The 20,841-nt window shown below is 42.2% G+C and overlaps 1 protein-coding gene across 4 annotated transcripts; it reads right to left on the reverse strand.

Moving 5' to 3' along the window:
• Nucleotides 1-281: 281 nt before the first annotated feature.
• On the reverse strand, nt 282-20,197 carry LOC146628048 (long-chain fatty acid transport protein 2-like). Of its 4 annotated transcripts, none has more exons than XM_085359338.1 (10): nt 19,564-20,196; nt 17,133-17,342; nt 16,894-17,049; nt 15,674-15,798; nt 15,383-15,577; nt 15,178-15,268; nt 14,715-14,913; nt 14,543-14,640; nt 4,779-4,977; nt 282-403 (listed from the first exon to the last, which is right to left on the reverse strand). In XM_085359338.1, exons 1-10 carry the CDS (start codon nt 20,021-20,023, stop codon nt 334-336), a joined length of 1,803 nt encoding a protein of 600 aa, XP_085215464.1. In that variant the 5' UTR covers nt 20,024-20,196; the 3' UTR covers nt 282-333. The 4 variants fall into 4 exon arrangements, with proteins under 4 accessions (XP_085215464.1, XP_085215462.1, XP_085215465.1 ...); XM_085359336.1 differs by lacking the exon at nt 282-403 and adding an exon at nt 1,445-2,934 and having other exon boundaries at nt 19,564-20,197; XM_085359339.1 differs by lacking the exon at nt 282-403 and adding an exon at nt 2,874-4,696.
• Between the last annotated feature and the right edge of the window lie 644 nt (nt 20,198-20,841).

A 20,841-nucleotide genomic window follows, 5' to 3' on the forward strand; every position in this document is an offset into this window, starting at 1 on the left:
TCGCAATGTATGACCCCAACAGAGACATTAAAGTATCAGCAGATGGTTCATCCTATGGTCTCGCAGGTGTTCTTTTGCAGCTGTAGGAAGAAGGATGGCGACCAGTGGCGTATGCATCGAGGTCCCTTTCTCCTACTGAACCACGATAGGCACAAGTAGAAAAAGAGGCACTGGCGTCTAGTCTACATGGGCGTTTGAGCGATTTCGTGATTTCCTGATTGGTAAACATTTTTGTCTCGAAACGGACCACAAACCTCTCGTTTCCTTACTGGGAGGACAAGCTCTGGATCTCTTGCCACCCAGGATCTAGCGATTCAGAATGAGACTCATGCGTTACTCGTACAATGTGCAGTACGCCCCAGGGAAATCGCTCTGGACAGCAGATACTTTGTCCCGCTCGCCTCTGAAAAAAACAGTGAACATGTCAGACAAAGAGCTAATGGAAAGCACAGACATACAGGGAGAGCAGAATTATTAGGCAAGTTGTATTTTTGAGGAATAATGTTATTATTGAACAACAACCATGTTCTCAATGAACCCAAAAAACTCATTAATATCAAAGCTGAATGTTTTTGGAAGTAGTTTTTAGTTTGTTTTTAGTTTTAGCTATTTTAGGGGGATATCTGTGTGTGCAGGTGACTATTACTGTGCATAATTATTAGGCAACTTAACAAAAAACAAATATATACCCATTTCAATTATTTATTTTTACCAGTGAAACCAATATAACATCTCCACATTCACAAATATACATTTCTGACATTCAAAAACAAAACAAAAACAAATCAGCGACCAATATAGCCACCTTTCTTTGCAAGGACACTCAAAAGCCTGCCATCCATGGATTCTGTCAGTGTTTTGATCTGTTCACCATCAACATTGCGTGCAGCAGCAACCACAGCCTCCCAGACACTGTTCAGAGAGGTGTACTGTTTTCCCTCCTTGTAAATCTCACATTTGATGATGGACCACAGGTTCTCAATGGGGTTCAGATCAGGTGAACAAGGTGGCCATGTCATTAGTTTTTCTTCTTTTATACCCTTTCTTGCCAGCCACGCTGTGGAGTACTTGGACGCGTGTGATGGAGCATTGTCCTGCATGAAAATCATGTTTTTCTTGAAGGATGCAGACTTCTTCCTGTACCACTGCTTGAAGAAGGTGTCTTCCAGAAACTGGCAGTAGGACTGGGAGTTGAGCTTGACTCCATCCTCAACCCGAAAAGGCCCCACAAGCTCATCTTTGATGATACCAGCCCAAACCAGTACTCCACCTCCACCTTGCTGGCGTCTGAGTCGGACTGGAGCTCTCTGCCCTTTACCAATCCAGCCACGGGCCCATCCATCTGGCCCATCAAGACTCACTCTCATTTCATCAGTCCATAAAACCTTAGAAAAACCAGTCTTGAGATATTTCTTGGCCCAGTCTTGACGTTTCAGCTTGTGTGTCTTGTTCAGTGGTGGTCGTCTTTCAGCCTTTCTTACCTTGGCCATGTCTCTGAGTATTGCACACATTGTGCTTTTGGGCACTCCAGTGATGTTGCAGCTCTGAAATATGGCCAAACTGGTGGCAAGTGGCATCTTGGCAGCTGCACGCTTGACTTTTCTCAGTTCATGGGCAGTTATTTTGCGCCTTGGTTTTTCCACACGCTTCTTGCAACCCTGTTGACTATTTTGAATGAAACGCTTGATTGTTCGATGATCACGCTTCAGAAGCTTTGCAATTTTGAGACTGCTGCATCCCTCTGCAAGATATCTCACAATTTTTGACTTTTCTGAGCCTGTCAAGTCCTTCTTTTGACCCATTTTACCAAAGGAAAGGATGTTGCCTAATAATTATGCACACCTGATATAGGGTGTTGATGTCATTAGACCACACCCCTTCTCATTACAGAGATGCACATCACCTAATATGCTTAATTGGTAGTAGGCTTTCGAGCCTATACAGCTTGGAGTAAGACAACATGCATGAAGAGGATGATGTGGACAAAATACTCATTTGCCTAATAATTCTGCACTCCCTGTATAAGTGGACAGTATTGTAACAAACATGCCTGTCAGTTCCTCATATATGCAAACACTGAAGGAACAACTGAAAAGCGACAGTGTTTGTGCTCGCGTCATGGACATGTGCACCCAAGGCTGGCCAGAACATGCAAAACAAGAGCCTTTACTGAGAAATTACTGGCCTGACCGAGCCACGCTCACAAGACGGCCTTTTGCTAAAAGATACACGGCTTGTCATTCCTTCAGCGATGAGAAACAAGGTGCTGGAAAAACTACACGAAGGACATCAAGGTGTTGTAAAATGTAAAGCTTGTGCACGCCAAACAGTGTGGTGGCCCGGGCTGAGTCAAGAAATCTCTGAGATGGTGCTCAGAAGCAGAACGTGCTGTACAGACTGTAAAAAATCTTCTGAAAAAAGCAGCTGATCCTTATCTAGCTCTTCTTGCCTATAGAGCTACACCACTCCAGGCCGGATACAGCTGACTGAGCTTTTAATGGGCAGACGTCTGCGAACCACACGGCCAACACTTCCATCGCAGCTGGAGCGTACACTGCCGGACGGCGCACTGCTTGCTCAAAAGGAAAGGGAGAAGAGGATGATGGACATGGCAATGTCTAACAGGCGCCACCGTGCAAAACCTTTATGCAGCCTGTCCCCTGGAGAGCAAGTTTGGGTGCCGATGTCAAAACTCCAGGCACTGTTATCTAAAATCACTCTATACCACGATCATACACAGTGGAGTTACCACAAGGGACTGTGAGGCGTAATCACATGCATTTGATTCCTTTAAGTTCACCAGTGCACGAACCTGATAATGTGCCTGTGTTGCAGAAACCACAAACACCCAGTGTAATCCCTGCTACACCTGTTAACGCTGATGTTGTCTGAACCAAGTCAGGGAGGGCAATAGTTAAAGCTAAAAAGTTAGATCTATAAGAGAAAAAAAAAGGTTGTTGTTATATAACTGTGTTACAATGGTTTTGTAGAGCAGAGTAAAACAAATCAAAAAGAGTTGTCAAAAAAAGAAGAAGAGAGAAATGAAAAAAGGAAATAAAAACAAAAGGTTAAAAATGTGATGCAGTTTGTTTGCCAGATGTTTTTGTTTGGCTTTGAAAAAGAAAAAAATTATCAAAAGGTAGTCCACTCGAAGGTTCTGTCCTGAGAAAAGAAATATTCTGTTTTTGTTTAAAAGGGGAGATGTGGTGTATTCATAATTGTCCCTGGTACATTTGTTGTATGGGCAGTATGTGTTTATTGTTCGATTGTGTAATTACGTGTTACGCACTGGCAATGCATGCCAGGAGGCGGTAATACAGTGAGTAAAGAGTTGGTCTTACGGCACTCAGTGGTCCTGCATACTTATTCAGATTCAGAGTAAGAATCACACAGAAACTAGCAAGCTAACTCCCTGCTAACTTCTGACTCCGTTAAATTTCATAAATTTGGTTTTCGTGGATGCCTGGATGTTAAACTTAATTGTTACACCTGGTAGAGCAGCAACGCTGATCATTTTATTACAGATGAAAGGATTTAGACAGTTTTTAACTCCCAGTGATACTGCAGTGTTCGTTTGACTTTGGGACCTGAAGAGGAGTTTGGGCCCAAGCACGGCCAATGATGTCAGACTTAAAGACCGGATTCAGCCATCAATAAACGGCTCGCTCTTTGTTAAATCATAGATTTGGTACAAGTGTCTGCATTTGGGTCCACCTCCTCTCTCCACATGGTCTGCCAGCACAGACCCATGACAAATGGAAATGAGGTAGATGGTGCAGTTTTCTTGAATAGCCAGAAACAAGCAAGGGGGTTTGTCATAATCTATAGCAGCATTAAATTTAAAATAAAGTGAGTTTGGACCAAAAGCATTTTAACTCCGTTTAAAAATTACGGTGCTTTCAGATGTCTCATTTATTGTCACTGTCAGCTTTTATCTTCAATGTCACAATGTTGCATTCAGTCATCATGGTATGCTTTAAACTCTTTGCCTGTACACCCTTTGCCCCCTGTGATCACTGCTTCAGATAAGCTATACTGAAATATAGGGTACAATCCTCTGACTGACAAAGAAGGATAACCCTGCTGCACTCTAGTGTCACGAAGTCTAAAGTTAATAAAACTTGCGTACTTCTAAAGTCGAATCCATCAGTGAAAGTTCATGACCGCAGCACGACTTCAACTGACCTACCAAGTGCAAACACCACTGAGAAAATAGGGCAGGTTTTATGATCGATCACTACATTTCATAATCCTCTCATTGAAATTTTTAGAATGTCTGAAAATTTCTAGATTAGAACAAAAGAAGTGAATGTAGAGGAAGAGTCCAATTATTTTCTGTAGTGATATTTGGTGTAAAGCAAATATTTTTAATAAATGCACCAATATATAAAAGATTCAAAGTTTGGTGAGGTTTGTTAATACCATCTTGGAGCTAAAAGTTACCCATCTATTGAGAATGTGTTTTTACATTTTGCCAAGAAAATGCTGGAAAACATTGTGAAACAGTTTGATCATTGATTCAGTAATCAAACTAAGTGCAGTGTACTTTGATTTGAACATATGTTTCTTGGTTTTGGTGCAAGCGCAGCAACAAAGCAACATGTACCTGGCACTTTGACTCCATGAACAGTGGCTTCTTTAACGCAGTCAGTCAGCACAAGGATGTCGGCCACCTCAGCTGTAGCTATGTTCTCTCCTTTCCATTTGTTGACATTTTTTGTTTTCAGTGCTCTGTGTGAGCTCACATTTTTAAGCATTATTTCAAAACATGCGCTCACCTGAATGTGTCGTCAACACGATCGTGGAAGTACATGAAATTATCCTCATCGATGCGCAGCAGGTCGCCAGTGTTGAAGTACAGATCACCTTTCTTGAAGACGTTGTGCAGCTTCTTTTTCTCAGTTTGCTTCATGTCTCTCACATAACCAGTGAATGGAGCTTTGGCTGTTATTTCAGTCACCAGAAGTCCAGGTTCACCTGATCAAAGTACAGGAGAAGTCATATTTGGGGTTGTTATATTTTAAAGGCAAGATGCATGATACATGCTGTAAAGACATTGCATTTCTGAGTCTTTTAAACTTTCATTTTGTGCATGGTGAGGTACACTGTGGCTGAGAAAAGGAACTGTGTAGGTTTGGATTAAGGCATATAAAATGTTTATAGCATTTGAAAAGATGCATGGGTGAGAACTTGAGAAGAAAAGAGAAGAAAAAAAAATATTTTGCATTATAACCTTCCTGGAAGTAACACACCTTTCTCAACCTCTATGAAGAAACCATATGAATCCCTCAAATGCTCTCCTTTGTCTTTGATCACAGCATATGGAAAAAACATCTACAAATTCAAAAGAAAAAGCTAACACACTGCTTCATACTTCACAGTGTAAGCTGAAACATGGATCTTTACCTGTCTCGCCCATGATCTCCCATTTTGCTGCTATATTTCAGAGTGCTATGCATCAACAGAGCAAATTTTCCCTCGGTTGATGCATAAAATTCACTGATTTGAATTTCTCCAAATCGTCTCACAAAGTCCCTCCAAACATCTGCTCTGATCCCGTTGCCTACTGCAAGTCTGACTTTGTGGATTTTATTACTGAGTTTCTGTTTGAAGAGAAAAAGAAGAGATAACGGATAATTTCACCTATGTACTGTATGACTGTGGCATATTTTCTGTAGTCGTCCCAGAACCGGGAAGCAGGTAATTTACTGCTCAGCAGCACCTGGCTGCCAAGTCAAACGACTGTATAGGGTCCTATGGATGTGTTCTTTTTCACATGACCATATGTCCCATTTATGACGATGTTGCCTCTCTTGACTGTTTTCAGTCTGCCTCAATGTAGAAGATTCCTACAACTTATCCCAAAACACACGTTACTTTAAGATTAGGCTTAAAACTTTCCTTATTGCTGAAGCATATAGTTAGGGCTGGATCAGGTGACCCTGAGTCCTCCATTAGTTATGCTGCAATAGGTGTAGACTGCTGGGGGACTCCCATGATGCACTGAGTATTTCTTCTTTAATCACCTTTCTCACTCACTATGGGTTAATAGACCTCTCTGCACTGAATGATACTTGTTATTAATCTCTGTCTCTCTTCCACTGTACGTTTTTTATCCTGTCCTCCTCCTCCTCTCACCCCAGCCCATCACAGCATGGCTGCCCCTCCCTGAGCCTGGTTCTGCTGGAAGTTTCTTCCTGTTAAAAGGGAGTTTGTCCTTTCCGGTGTCGCCAAAGTCGTATTATTGTTGAGTTTTCCCTCTGTATGTATTATTGTACGGTCTACCTTACAATATAAAGGACCTTGAGGTGACTGTTGTTTTGATTTGGTGCTGCATAAATAAAATTGAATTGAAAATACTCTGACTTTGGCGTAAACAACATGAAATCGTGCATCAACAGTTCAGGCTACTGACGGTGATCCAAAGGTATGGGGGATATTTACTTTGAGCCCTTTAGTACAAAAAGACATCACTAAAGCCCGGTTACTCACTATTTATCATATTAGATGATCAGTTCCTTCGCTTGCCCATATTAATATTATTATTATTAGTATTATTGCAAATATATTGTGCACACAAAGTGCATACATAGTCTACAAACTACAATGTCCAATGATAACTACAAATAAGGCAGTGAAAGAGACATACAATATCAGTAGGTCTTTAATTAAAAAATATATATAACATGGACGGACCAGAATGCATTGAAGGAAGAAGGTGCAGAGCAATGCGTTTACTTAACTGAAACAATTCACTGAGTGAACTCACAGCTCAGTACATCCGTAGAAGGCTAAATCATTAAGGATGTGTGCATAGAATCACAGCTAAAATCAAATTATGAAGGCAAAGATATAATTTCAAACACCTTATCAACAAAATGTGCAGCCAGAAGTGCCACGCTGTCATCTCAATGATTTTCTTACAGAGGTGATTTTCTTTCCTTTAAAAAGTAAAATCACTTTATATTTTGATATTTCCTGCTACAATTGAATCAAATACATCTGGCGTGAGTGGAGTATAATTCCTCTCTTTTTCATTCAGAAAGTAGAGTGGGTCTGTTATTTCATTTGGGTTGAAGCCCTGCTCCACTGCTTTCGTCTTTATTAGCTTGAACGTGCCTGTAATGTCCAGTGACCTCTGTAATAAATCACAGTACAACCAATTATTAGTGGATAAAATAAATCATGCAAGCAACAAAGAGGCTTAACCACAAATGCAAAAAAGTGTAAAATAACTGGAGTAAACATACTTGAATCCTCAGAAAGCGTGGCCTGGCGTAGGACGGCAGGAAGTCCTCGACATGTTTAAAAACAACCGTGGAGTCAAACTTCAGTCCATCCATCAAAGTAACAGCAGCCATCCCGGCTCTTCCCTCCTGGCCTGAAGACAAAAGTTAAACAATCACAAAACAGGAGTTAACTGAAGTTCAGTATTGCTAATTAAAAGTGTCAGTACTGAGCAAAAGTCTTGAGCCACCACTCATCTCTTCATATTTTGACTTTGTCAACTGTTCTTATGCAATAGTTTTCCAGGCTTCCTTAAGATCTGTCAAACTCTTTCTTTAGACATTGGCTGCTTTCTCATTCATTTTTAGTCCAGTTCTTATCTCTGACCATTTTAAGAGGAATGTTTTTTTTTTGTTTGTTAAGCCATATGACTGTCATGGTCCTCCAGTCCTCCTGTGCTGGCTCCCCATTTCTCTCTCCACTGCCCATCTTCTATCCTTTGTGTGTGTCGCGTGCATTGTGTGTGCGCTCATGCATGAGAGAGAAAAAAAAAAATACACACTTTTTGATACAGGGACAGGTCATTCCTCTGCATCCTGTCTTTTAGTCCATCATGCCTGTGATGATGAACTCACTTGTTGGTAATCCTGTAATCGGCTGGTCACTACTTAAGGAGAAGGAAGGCCTGATTGTTAAACTGGATGCAGTTTAACAATCTCTTACCTGACAAATTGTAGGGCTGCGTTTGTAAAGCTTTAGCATATTGTGTTCTCCTCTGTGCAGATTTTTGAACATTCATACCATAGCTGGACTGGCCATCAGGCATTTGCTCGGTGGGCCGATGATTTTTTTTTTTTTTGGAACGGTATAAACAATGAAAGGTGGTGGATTGGCCAGATGCTGGCCGGTGTGTAAAAATAACTCAGTTGTTTGGTGGTGGATGTGGCGGAGCTTCCACAGATTCAGTAATATTAACAAGTGGTGGAGGCCAGCAGGTGGATGAGGGACAGGGGAAGCAGGAGGAGGAGAGACCCGAGGCAGCCGATGGTCTGAGTGTCATGTGAACTGAACTTCAGGTAAGAAGTTATGACCTGCAGTCTCTCTGGGTCACATATAAACCAAATTTAGGTGGAGTTTATTTTTGTTATGCTGACTTTTTACAGTCAGTTACAATAACTCGTACTGCGTACTAGCTAGCATGACAGAGTTTCTCTACAGCTGGGTGGGTGCTATGAATTTACTGATGTTGAACTTTATTTTGTTCATAAGGTTAGTTAGTAGAGTTGCCAACCGTCCCGTACAAAAGGAATCGTCCTGCATTCAGAGAAATTATTACGCGTTTCGTGTTGAGCTGAGAGGAGACGCAGTTTGTCTAGGATGGAAAAAGACACAAAGGTGGATTTATTCTGTCGTTACGCTGCACAGCTGCCTCTTCTTCTCTCATTCTCTCCTTCATTCTCTCATGAGTGGGAGACCAAAGATCACATTAACATGTGTGTCTCTGTATTAACAGACATGCCATATTGGCTTAGTTTATTTTTCTTATCATTGTTGTGAGGAGACCATAAATAGCATTTGTATTTTCTGTTGTACAGTCCATCTGCTGTTATGGAGTTCTTCTTATGGATAAAAAGTGTCTTTTTTTGTTTCAAAATAGCTGATAACCATTCGCTGATAGCGGCCAACATCCGCAAACAAATATAATTCTATAAAGTGGTTCTATATATTGTGTAACTGCTAATATAGAGCGTTATTAAATTTATTGCTAATGCAATCATATGGCACACTGACTTCTGAGGAAATTTTAAATGGCACTCGCCCTCAGAAAGGTTGCCTACCCCTGATGTAAAAGATGGATGAAGCCACTGATGTCATCCAGTGCTCTTTGGACTGTTTGTTTTATGGAGATAAATGTTTAATCTCAGTTTGCTGCTCCGTTTGGTTAACCCTCATAATGTCCTCCTGATTTTCATACACCTGTGGTCCTCAGGGACAAAAAATGACCCAAGGACAACACAATTAAAGCTTGCTTTACCTTTTCTTCAGCAGCTTCTCAAGTTGGTTATGGTCCATTACATCACAGCCGACGGCGTTTCCTGGATCGTGTCATCTCCTGTCCGGTTCCCGTGGTGGGCTTAGGTGTCCAAAACCCTGCTCGCTGCTGTTTTTTTTACATCTTGGGAGTCGTGGAATAAACCTTTTTTGCGCCTATTAACCTGGGCTTTACAGACAACTTCTACTCAGGCTCCAGCTCCAACGAGGACTGCTCTAATAAATCCGCAGTCCTTAGCAAATAGAATGTACATTATAAACATTTTTTTTTCTTCCAATGAATTGAATCTCCTTTTTGTTTGGGGAAACCTGCAGTCGGCTGAGACTGAAGAAGTCACTTGGGTAAGTGATGAAACGTTTCTCCCACAAAATGCTACATCCAGATGAACAGAATCAACTTTTGGAGATTTACTTACCTGGATGATTGAGCATGCGTCAAGACATCTTGTCACTGAGTTACCGCTCTCATCAGGTAACATAGTTATTCGTACCATCATGAACCGTTTTTCCAAGGCTGTACCACTTTGTGGCCCTGTCTAAACTGCCCTCAGCTCCTGAAACAGCAGAGTTACTTGGCCAATATGTCGTCCAGCTTGACGGCTTCACATCTGACATTGTCTCCGACTGAGGACCACAATTTACCTCTTGCATCTGGAAAGAATTTTTCACCATCCTTGGGCCACGGGCCAGGTTGCTCTTCAATACATATTTTCTTCCAACCAATCTACCTGGTGCTCCCAGTTGGTGTGGGTGAAGTATTCCCATAATTCCACAAACTCTGCAGCCACTGACCTTTTTCCTTTTAATTTCTAGCTCCGGTGAATTGACACATGGGAGTGTGTCAAAAAGGGGGGTATTCCAGGTTTAACATGAAACAATGGTTTCTATGATCATTTTTATGATATTTTTTTAGGCTGAGTATCACACTGGGACAGCAGGGTAAATGAAAAATGCTTTTTGGTCACATGTTAGAACGTGTGCAAGGAGGGAAAATGTTAGGATTTATTTTTTGATTTCTTTTACTAACATAAGCGGTTATAATCATTTTCATACACACATTGCAAATGTGCTCATGAGAGTCGGCACTCAGTCTTCTGAAGGTCATAAGCTTCGTTCGGCACGACTGTGTAGACTGATATATTGTAGGAAATGACTTAGAGTGCAGAGGGGTGACTGCAAACATGCTTACACACATAGATAATAATTAGACGAACTCTCTAGGCAGAGAGGTGTTTGCCTTTTCTGTCTTTTACAGAGGAAGGAGCAGACACCAGACGAGGTCATGGAGATATGAAGATCCTTCGCACCGAGACTGCCAAGACAGCAATTGGGGTCAAGGGTCATGCCGTTTGGGCTCCTGCTAGTCACCTCGAGAGGATCCCAGGACCACAGCAATAACCGTGAAGGGGTTGGCGGAAATCCAGAAGCACCAGACCAAGGCGGGTCTGGCCAAGAAAGGGGAACATGGCTGTGACCCCAAAAGAAACATGGATCCCGGCCAAGGGGCAAATAAATCCCCTGATCTATGCAACAAACTGAAGGGTAGTCTAACCCCTGACGTTGAAGAAAGAAGAGGAGAAGAGCACAGAGAATCGCCCGTCCCGTAAGATTAGCTGTTTAACTGTAAAGAAGGTCTAAAGCTCCTAAGACAGAGGTTCTAGTCTGAGCACAAAGGTGGAAGCAGAAAACAACCAGAATGGGAGATCTGAGAATTAGCTTTAGTAATAGTCTGTGATTTTTATGTTATGACAATTGCCCAAACACAACAGTCATCCCATATATGGTCCACCCGTTAAAGGGGGACAGAGGAACAAAGAGGGAAAAGCAGCGGGACAACCAAGACAACTGACACCTAGTGGGTAAAAAAAGGGGGGGGTGTAATGTCTGGAGAGATGTACTGCACTTTCATTCTTAAGAATACGACCCCAGATGGTTCTGTAACTAGAGCCCTGGGAAGATTCAGAACATCATTTAAGAAAATTAACGAATAGATAATGATAATGATAATCCGTTGGAGGAGTGGATGACGTCTGTCCTTGGGCAATGGAAGGGGTGTATTATGTCCATTAGGGTTTCCTTATCTGTTTTTACATCTGATCAGATCGAAGGAGGGACTGTTGGGATTAAATAATTTGCAGTGCCTCAATAATGCTATGTGTTTTTATTAATAAGTGTTATAAAGTTATATAGTGTAGTATTAAGTGGACACAGCCCTGTAAATAAAGGCATGAGAACAGGTGTCCTAGGGGAGTAGAAAACTGCAGACTCTCGCTCATGCTTGCCTGGGAAAAATACAGATAAGAGGGGACCATCTCTAATGGAAAGTTACTGAGACACTGTTGTTTAGACTAGAATGAGGGAGCTTCTGTAATAAAACTGTCAGGGGCACGCCACCATTTTGAGATCCGTGGCAGCGTGTCATGCAGGACGCATCTCCTACTGAGCAGTGTTTTGTCTTCCATCGGATGCCTCTGAGGAATCAAAAGAACTTGGTGAAGTGTTGATATTTACACTTTCTACCTTCAAGGCATCACTTAGCTACCGAAAGTGCAGACTCAGGGAGTCAAAAAGTGCACTCAAAACAGCTTTACTGCTGAACACAAAATAATTAAACTGAAAACCCAAAATAACTTGACAAGCAAGGCAGGCAAACAAAACACAGCATGAGATGAAGGAGATTGTGACACAGACCAAGGAACATACAGGGCTTAAATACACAGAGGGAGCAATCAGGGAATGGGAGACAGGAGGGAAACACAGCTGGAATAAATCGGAGCCAACGAGACAAGGGAAGCAAAACCAGAAACAATAACGTAGGACACAGACTGTCAAAGTAAAACAGTAAGTGACGGGAACACACAGGCATGGGACCAGGGCAGGCACAGAGACACAGACTAGACACAAAACAGAGGGAGTATGGAAACCAAAACCAAAAACACTTGCAGGCAAAAACCATAATGGCTTTTTGGCTCTCAGCGAAGGCGGTCGCACTTTTCTCCTCTCCTTTCCCTTATCTTCCCTGCTTAGCTCCTCATGTCCTTGTCTTGTTTTGTTTTTTACTACTTTTCCCTGGAACATCCTCTCACAGTCTGTTCTCTAAAACCTAAAAGAGGAATTATGGATTGGATCAACTGGTCCCTAAATGCAATTGACACCCCTTTCAACGAGAAGTTTGGGCTTGGGTGATCCTGAGTGCTGAAGATATCTACCTATTCAGAACCATGGTAACAGGGTTCTGGCTGATTGGAGCTGGCTTGGCCCTGACTTATCGAAGAATTAAGAAAGCGGAACTGGCTGTTCAAACTCCCCACAAGGCTGCCCGCTGGGATTGAAACGATGGGAGAGGCGTGAGTTTCTCAAAATGGGCTCATTGAGTCAGCACGGATAAGATCTTGGAGAGGCTATGGCTGCTGTGAATACTCAGAATAAGATCTGACTGCAGACTGGATACATCTCGGAAGGGCTAGCCCGGAATAACATCTCTGGGCGCAAATTGGATGACATCTCGGGGAGGCACACTGCCGTGAGTTCTCAGAAATCGTCTCCTTGAGCACAAGAAATGACAACATCACAGGACGCAAGTATGGCGAAGCTCGCGGCTCTCCAACGGGAGATTGAGAGACCAGTGTTGGACTGTAGAACTGCTTTGAAAGTCATATGAGCTGTTAGCACTAAAGTAACAATCACCATCACTTATGCGGATACCCTATTGGCGCCAACTGCAAGGCTGGAGCTGAACAACAACACCCTGATAACGACTGTGTTTAGTCTGTTCCTTCCCATTCCATGCAAGGCCACCTGGGTTGGCTGGTAGACTGTTTACTTAGCCTGGCAGGGCGAAGGACACTATCTCAGCTGAACTATGGACACGCACACACACTTACACTAATAAGCACACACTCATCCCCCTCCCTTTCCAAACGTCTTCGATGCTTGTTTCCTGCGGGGGAACACAGCGGGTCTGTGTGCCGCGCTGGAATGGTAGCGCTGTGCAGGGCGGCTGCTGTGTTCGCTTCGGATTACTCCTCACCCCCTACCCGACCCTGTGGCTTGTCATGTCCTTCACAATGTTGTGCTGTGGACATTTATGTGCAGAGGTTTTTTTGCTTCCTGTTCTCATGCTGTCCTGCCATGGAAGCACAGCATGAGTAGAGGTCTCTTTTTTTCCTCTTGTACTTTCCCATTGTAGTGTACATTTCAGTGTCTTTCTGTAATGCTACCGATCTCCGACTTGTATCCCCATGTAATGTCTGTGTTGTGTGTGTAAGGTCGGGGGGGGGGGTGTCCCATTTCACTGCAGGGAAACCTGCAAGTGGCGAATAAAGCTTTGATTGATTGATAAAAAGTACAAAAGTCAAAACACTGGGTCGATGACGACACTGTGTACAAAAGGCCCCGTAGTTATGGTTTTATTCTGTTCAGTTGTTAGTTCACCTGTAGTTTTTAGAGTGGCCAGTAGAGGTCACCCCACCGCTTTGTATGAGAGAGACTATTTTCAGGGAGAAACGTGGGCAAAGCACCTGAGCTTTTCTGCTCCAGATTACCGGCAGAGAATTGGTTATTCAGTGAGAAGTGTGCGTTAATGAGCAACGTAAGTTGGTGATGTGTGAGGATGTGATAATAAGATGTGTTTGGGACTGTAACCAAGGTTAGGGGGGAAATGACTATGTTTCTGTCTGTGCCGCTAGCGGGTGCTAAGCTAAGCTAACTCCTGCCGTGTGGTTGGGTAGAACTGTGTACCTGGTTAGCTCTCTCAGTGGGTCTATGCGTGAGTCGTGGGTAATATATGGCCTATGGTATTATAGAAGATGTTAGTTTATTTCCCGCCTGTGTTTATGTTAATGTACTCTGGAGATATTGTTGTGAACATTTTAGTAATGTAGTATTGTATTTTCTTTCTGTTCCTTTCAGAGACCACACACACACACACACACACACACACACACACAGATTTATTGCCAAGTAATATTTACCAGTATATCCCTGTATTCAGCACCAGCTGCCCGAGTAGTGTGCGAGGTGCATTCCACCATGGCACAAACTCTTTGACTGTATATCCTTTACCCCATGTGTTTACTGCTCTAAATAAGCTATATTGAAATAGAGGTACAATCTTCTGGAGAGAAAAAATAATAATAAAATAATAAAATCTTGATCTTGATTAAAAAAAAATGCTTGATTGTGGAACAATTTGATTAATGATTGACTAAACAAACTAAGTGTGGTGTACATTTTGTTCTTGATTTTGGAGCATAATATGTACCTGGCACTTTGACTCCGTAAACATTGGCTTCTTTAACACAGTCAGTCAGCACAAGGATGTCGGCCACCTCAGCTGTAGCTACGTTCTCCCCTTTCCATCTGTTGACATTTTTTGTTTTCAGTGCTCTGTGTGAGCTCACGTTTTTAAGCATTATTTCAAAACATGCGCTCACCTGAATGTGTCGCCAACACGATCGTGGAAGTACATGAAATTATCCTCATCGATGCGCAGCAGGTCGCCAGTGTTGAAGTACAGATCACCTTTCTTGAAGACGTTGTGCAGCTTCTTTTTCTCAGTTTGATTCAAGTCTGTCACATAACCAGTGAATGGAGCTTTGGCTGTTATTTCAGTCACCAGAAGTCCAGGTTCACCTAATCAAAGTACAGGAGAAATCATATTTGGGGTTGTTATATTTTAAATGCAAGATGCATGAGACATGCTGTAAAGACATTGCATTTGAGTCTTTTAAACGTTAATTTTGTGCGTGGTGAGGTACACTGTGGCTGAGAAAATGAACTGGGTAGATTTAGGATTTAGGCATATAAAATGTTTATAGCATTTGAAAAGATGCATGGGTGAGAACTTGAGAAGAAAAAAAAATCTTTGTTGTTATAACCATGCTGGAAGTAAAACACCTTTCTCAACCTCCATGCAGAAACCAGAAGAATCCCTCAAAGGCTCTCCTTTGTCTGCATCATATTTGATCACAGCATATGGAAAAAACATCTGCAAATTTAAAAAAAAAAAAAAAGAAAGAAAGAAAGAAAAGAAAAAGCTAAAACACTGCTTCATGAGTGACAGGTTTTACTTCTTAATGTGAGCTGAAACATGGACTTTTACCTTGTGCAGGAAGGTGTGTCGCCCAAGAGCTCCCATCTTGCTGCTATAATTCAACAGAGCAAAGTTTCCCTCAGTTGCTCCGTAAAATTCTCTGATTTGAATTTCCCCAAATCGTCTCACAAAGTCCCTCCAAACATCTGCTCTGATCCCGTTGCCTACTGCAAGTCTGACTTTGTGGTTTTTATCAGTGAGTTTCTGTTTGAAGAGAAAAGAAGAGCATGCGTTTGTTAGTTTTCTAAACCTTTCTGTGTGAGACAGTAGTATTAATGTTGATGCTGTGTTGGCACAAACCTGTGGAGTGTTGCAGAGATAACGCATAATTTCACCTATGTACTGTATGACAGTGACATTATATTTTCTGCAGTCGTCCCAGAACTGGGAAGCAGAAAACTTACTCCTCAGAACAACAGGAATACCTGCACACAACAATAGATGACAACAGCACACTTTAAAGAGTAGCAGTGGAAGTAGTCAAAATTTTTACTTTATCACCAACGTCGACCTCACACTGGAGCGGTTCACAGCTGAGTGACTAACAGCAGAAATGGGTGGGGGGTCCAATCCGGGTCAGAGAATTGTTGCCCCAAGTCGAGAAGTATCTTGGGGTCTTGTTCATGAGTGAAGGGAAAGGGGAGTGGGAGTCCTGTGGTGTGGGGTGTGGCTCAGCAGCAGGGGAGGGTTGACACAGTGGGTTCAGGGAGCAGTGGTAGGGAAGTCTGTTTGGAACAGCTGACAGACAGAGATGGGTGTGCGGCAGAAGAGAAGTTGACAGCCAGGAGCTGTTGCCATATACCAGAGTTCGGCAGGCAACAGCACAAGCGTGTGTGAAATCATCAATTAAGAGTTATCCTTCATTTGAAACATTGCATCCCATGTGTGTGTTGTGAAACCAGAACATGTTACAAGAAAACCGATGATTGAGGTCACAGCTGCAGTGATGCAGATTGTCATCCAGCATGTCTCTGACTCTGGTTACCTGGTCGACCTCCAAGAGCTGTCATTTCTGGTTTTTGGACTTGTTTTGCTTGTTTATTTTGATCTCAATCAAATAGTGTGTGTTTTGGATGTGGTGGAACAAATCTGCACCAACTGTGTGATGCATTCACGTCAATATCGACCAATATCTCGGAAGAATGTTTCTAGTACCTTGTTGAATCCATGCCACAGAGAATATTGCCAGACAAAGGCATTTAACACCGTACCACAAAGATCTGCTTTATATAGTAACAAGTGTCCGTTTTTGGGGTTTTTTGTTTTTGTTTTTTTAAACAGACCCAAAGAAATTCAATATTTAGTGATGTTTAAGTCAACTGTTCTCTTAGAAATCTGTTTTTAAAAAGTGGCTATTTTCTAAATGACTTAATGAGTTGTGGATTGATTGTTGGGCACAACGCAGGGAGAACGTGGAATTGCATCTGGAGATTTTGATCTCAGCTTAAACACTGGGTTTGTTGATAAGAAAACTAAAGATTTACACAGTTAACAATAGTATATATCCAAAGAGTTCATACCTCTTTCAACAGCTCCAGTGAAGACAAGGAGGCCAGTACTGTGATAAAGCGGGAGGGTATCATAAATCACATCTTTGGAGTTCACTCCTGTTGTAGCCAGAAGTAAAGCAAAGTTCCACACTTTGCTGTAAGTGACCACAGCTGCCTTAGGGAGACCTGTTAAAGACACGCCAGATGCTCAGAGGGTGAATGTGCCATTTCTTTCACTGATGCATCGTGAATCTCAGTAAGTAGTTTACCTGTTGTCCCTGATGTGTATATGTAGGCTGCTGGACTCTGCATGGTTAAATGGGACCTTAACTCCTTGGATATAGGCTCAGAGGAAGCCTGATTCATTTTATCAATGAAGCTTTCCACACCTGCAGTTTCACACCTGTCAGCTAAGATGAAAACAGTGATCTGCTGTTCATGCAGATGGGACAGCACCTCCTTCACTGCATCCAACAACTCTAGAGTAGAAAAGAAAGAAAGAAAACACAACAAACCTTACAAAAGATGTTCCTGTATTTTAACAAAGCTCAGCTCAATCTTCCTCTGCAGCTTTATTGCTCATGAGTGATGATGAAAGATGTGCTTGAATCCTTTAGATAAAGGGAGACAAACAAACAAATACTGGAGCACAAATAAAACCTGTGTATTTGAAATATTAGGTAAAAGGTCTGTGAAGGTTCTCAGTCATCCAGGTCATCGTAGTCAAAGGAGCTTGCAAAGAAAAGCGTCTGGACTTCTTTAAGTTGCTTGAAGACGTTTCACCTCTCATCCGAGAAGCTTCTTCAGTTCTAAGGTCAAATGGTGGAGAGTCCCAGATATAAACCTAGTGGGAGTTAGCCCCCCCAGGTTTCACAATGAGCTCACCCGAAACTCTGGCTGATTGGGACCCACGCCCAGTTTCACACCTTGGCTCAGGCGATTAGAGGATCATCAGGGGGTCCTTTTGTCCCTCTGTGGGGGGTTACTCCCACTAGGTTTATATCTGGGACTCTCCACCATTTGACCTTAGAACTGAAGAAGCTTCTCGGATGAGAGGTGAAACGTCTTCAAGCAACTTATAGAAGTCCAGACGCTTTTCTTTGCAAGCTCCTTTGACTAGGTAAAAGGCCTTTGCAACAAGACCACTTAAAAAAAAAAAAAAAAAAGCTAAGCATACAATCTACATGGATGTACATCACCCCCCCACCCCACCCCTTCCACACAAACAAGATGCACGAGCACCTAATGAAGGTAGGTTAGGGCCGGGTTGTGTGTAGAGATTTGATTGGGCAGTGACAGTAAGGAAAAATGTACGAATGGGTTTTTGTCATGGCTTGTACAGCTGGTGGACAGCAGCCCCTCAGTTGACCCACCGGGAATATGCCCAGTGTGCCAGATTACCAGTCCAGCCCTGGTCTCCCATATTGATGTGAAGGAATTTTGGCTGCCTCTGCTTTACAGGGTTTCTTCCGGTCTTTGCCTGCATTCATTGATGCGCAGCTCTCTCAAAGCCCCACCACTGCTTTTCAGTTGGGTTGGGGTCTGGACTTTGACTGGGCCATTGCAACAGTGTGATTTTTCTTCCCCTTTTTCAGCCAGTCTGTTGTAGATGGTTAACCTTTTTGGCCAAGCTATAGCTGTTTGACAGTTTTTGCCAATTTTACTTTTGTTTTTCCTTTTAACTCCTGGTAGATTCAATTATTGTGTTAACACATCTGAATGCTCCAGACAAGCAAACAGAGCTTCTGGTTTTACAGGTGCGCTCACACTTGTTGCCCACTCTATACAGTCAAAGGACTGTATAGATTGGAAATTATTTTTCACAGGACGATATGTCCCATTTAAGATATCCAATTTAATTTAAATCAAACAATCTCCCAATGAAACCCTAAAGCCACATATAATATATAAACTACGGTTCTATTAATACTGTTAATTTTTTGCATCCTCTTCAGCCATTTAGTTACTGATTGATTTATGCTGGGGAATCTTTTTTTATTTTTATTTTTTAATTCTTTGTTTCCCACTGTGACAGTTTAAGTCAGTAAATCTTTAGAGAGGCATGTTCCATTCTTGGAACTGCCTTGATGTTTTGTCACTAACAATATATGTGCTAAATGAAGGGGCAGTTTAAATAACTAAAAGTTAAGATGGACCACAAGTGCAACACATTATTTTTGTCTGCTTTGTGAAGAAGAAGATGAAGACAGCCATATGCAGTCATAAAAAGGTGTACTGCATGGTGGAGAAAGTGGTTTTCCTTCTGTTGAGTATACATGTACTCATTTCCAAATATTAAAAATTTAACTAAAGCAACAATAGGCAGTGAGAAAATGTTTAAGAAGCTTCTTATACGGTATGAAAAGTCATCCCTGTTACTGGAAAGTGACAACCATTCTTTGCATTTAATGTAAGATACTGACCCGGAAGTGAAGTAGAAGCACAATTTTAGATATGTGAATAAAGACTGATACTTTATTGTGGTGGAGTAAAAATGGAAATTCTTATATCAAACTCCATCAATAGATTACTCCATTGCAGGCAAACAGTGCATAGCCTACATTGGTGTTTTTCCCATGGCATGCCAAAGTACAGTTTGTTCTCTAATTATTTATGTATTTATTTGTTATTGAATGTTGAGTAAATGAGCTCTCTACTGTCTCCATTGCTTGGAAAAGCAGACAGAAATGCAGGTACTACCTTCAGATGCTACCAGAGTTGTGGCTCCACTGCAGTTGAGGCAGTGTAGCAGAGACTTGGATCTGATGTTGGAGTTGAGCAAAGCTCCGGGACATCCAATCTTCAGCAAACCCAACCAGAGCCACAGGAACATCGGCTGGTTCCCCAGGAACAGCGCCACCGTGTCTCCTTCCTTTACGCATCCAGCCTGCAGAAACGCTCTCGCAGCTCTGTTGCTCAGGACATCTGCTTCCCGGTACGTGAACATTTCATCTTTAAAATAAATTAAAGTCTTTTGCGGCTGCGTCTTCACCAAGTCTAAAAAGCGGTCCAGGATTGAGTAATTAGTCTGCATGCACTTTAATACAAAGCGCCTTCTTTTTATTTTTGCAAGCACGTACTGGACATCCTGGAAGAGATAAGGATGGCGGAGTAAAACGCCACATACAATCAAGGCTGCACACACCGTCCAGACCAACATGTTTGTCTCACAGCTGTCCTGCTGAAGACAGAGCGGAGGTATAAAAAGGTGCAAGGAGCAGGTCCACAACTTACATGTAACTACTGAACAACCAGGTGATCTACATCAAAACAGATGAGCAAGAGGGGCAGCATCCCCTCCTGCTCAATGATTGTGTAAGCCTTGTGTAAATGATTAGAAAGGACAGGAGCTGTTAACCCTCCTGTTATGTTGCGGTACAAATTGACCCAGGACCATAGTTGGTGTTCCTGGAAACCAACATAACAGGAGGGTTAATTATTAAGCTTCAGGCACCTGCAGACGATAATGGTAATGGATAATGGCGGAGACCGTGACAGCATTGCACAGTGTCTTGTGCGGTCAGAGCTGCTCTTCTGCCTTCCTTGGTAACAAGTTGTTTTTGTTTTGTTTTTTACTTACTGTTGCCTTCCTATTAGCTCAAAGCAGTTTGGTCATTCTCCTCTTGTATCAATAAAACATATTCATCCAGAGAACTGCTGATGGCTGGATATGTTCTTTTTCAGAACTTTCTCTGCAAGACCTAAAGACAGTTGTGATGGAAATTCCCAGTAGATCTGCAGTTTCTGAAATACTCAGATCAGCCTGTCTGGTACCAACAACCACGCCACATTCAAAGACATTTAAATCATCCTTCTTCCCCATTCTGCTCAGTTTGAACTTCTTGATTGTATCGGCATGTTTAAGTGCATGTAGATGGGCACTGCTACCATATGACTGCTATCAATAGGTAGTGGAACATGTACATGTATCAAGTTGCATGATACCGGTGTGTGGAAACAGCTAAAAGTTCGTTTTTA

The sequence above is a fragment of the Diplotaxodon limnothrissa genome, linkage group LG7 (genome assembly GCF_057381915.1).
Source record: "Diplotaxodon limnothrissa isolate DT_005_m linkage group LG7, D_limnothrissa_male_GT1.1, whole genome shotgun sequence".
NCBI lineage: Eukaryota > Metazoa > Chordata > Actinopteri > Cichliformes > Cichlidae > Diplotaxodon > Diplotaxodon limnothrissa.

Excerpts from the sequence above, each read along its gene's own strand:
- LOC146628048 (XM_085359336.1), bottom strand. The coding sequence starts at position 20,023 with ATGTTGGTCTGGACGGTGTGTGCAGCCTTGATTGTATGTGGCGTTTTA. Across the intron at positions 17,343-19,563 it reads AACTCTGGTAGCATCTGAAG|AGTTGTTGGATGCAGTGAAG; the intron begins GTAGTACCTGCA and ends TTTCTACTCTAG. Across the intron at positions 15,269-15,382 it reads GACACACCTTCCTGCACAAG|ATGTTTTTTCCATATGCTGT; the intron begins GTAAAAGTCCAT and ends TTAAATTTGCAG.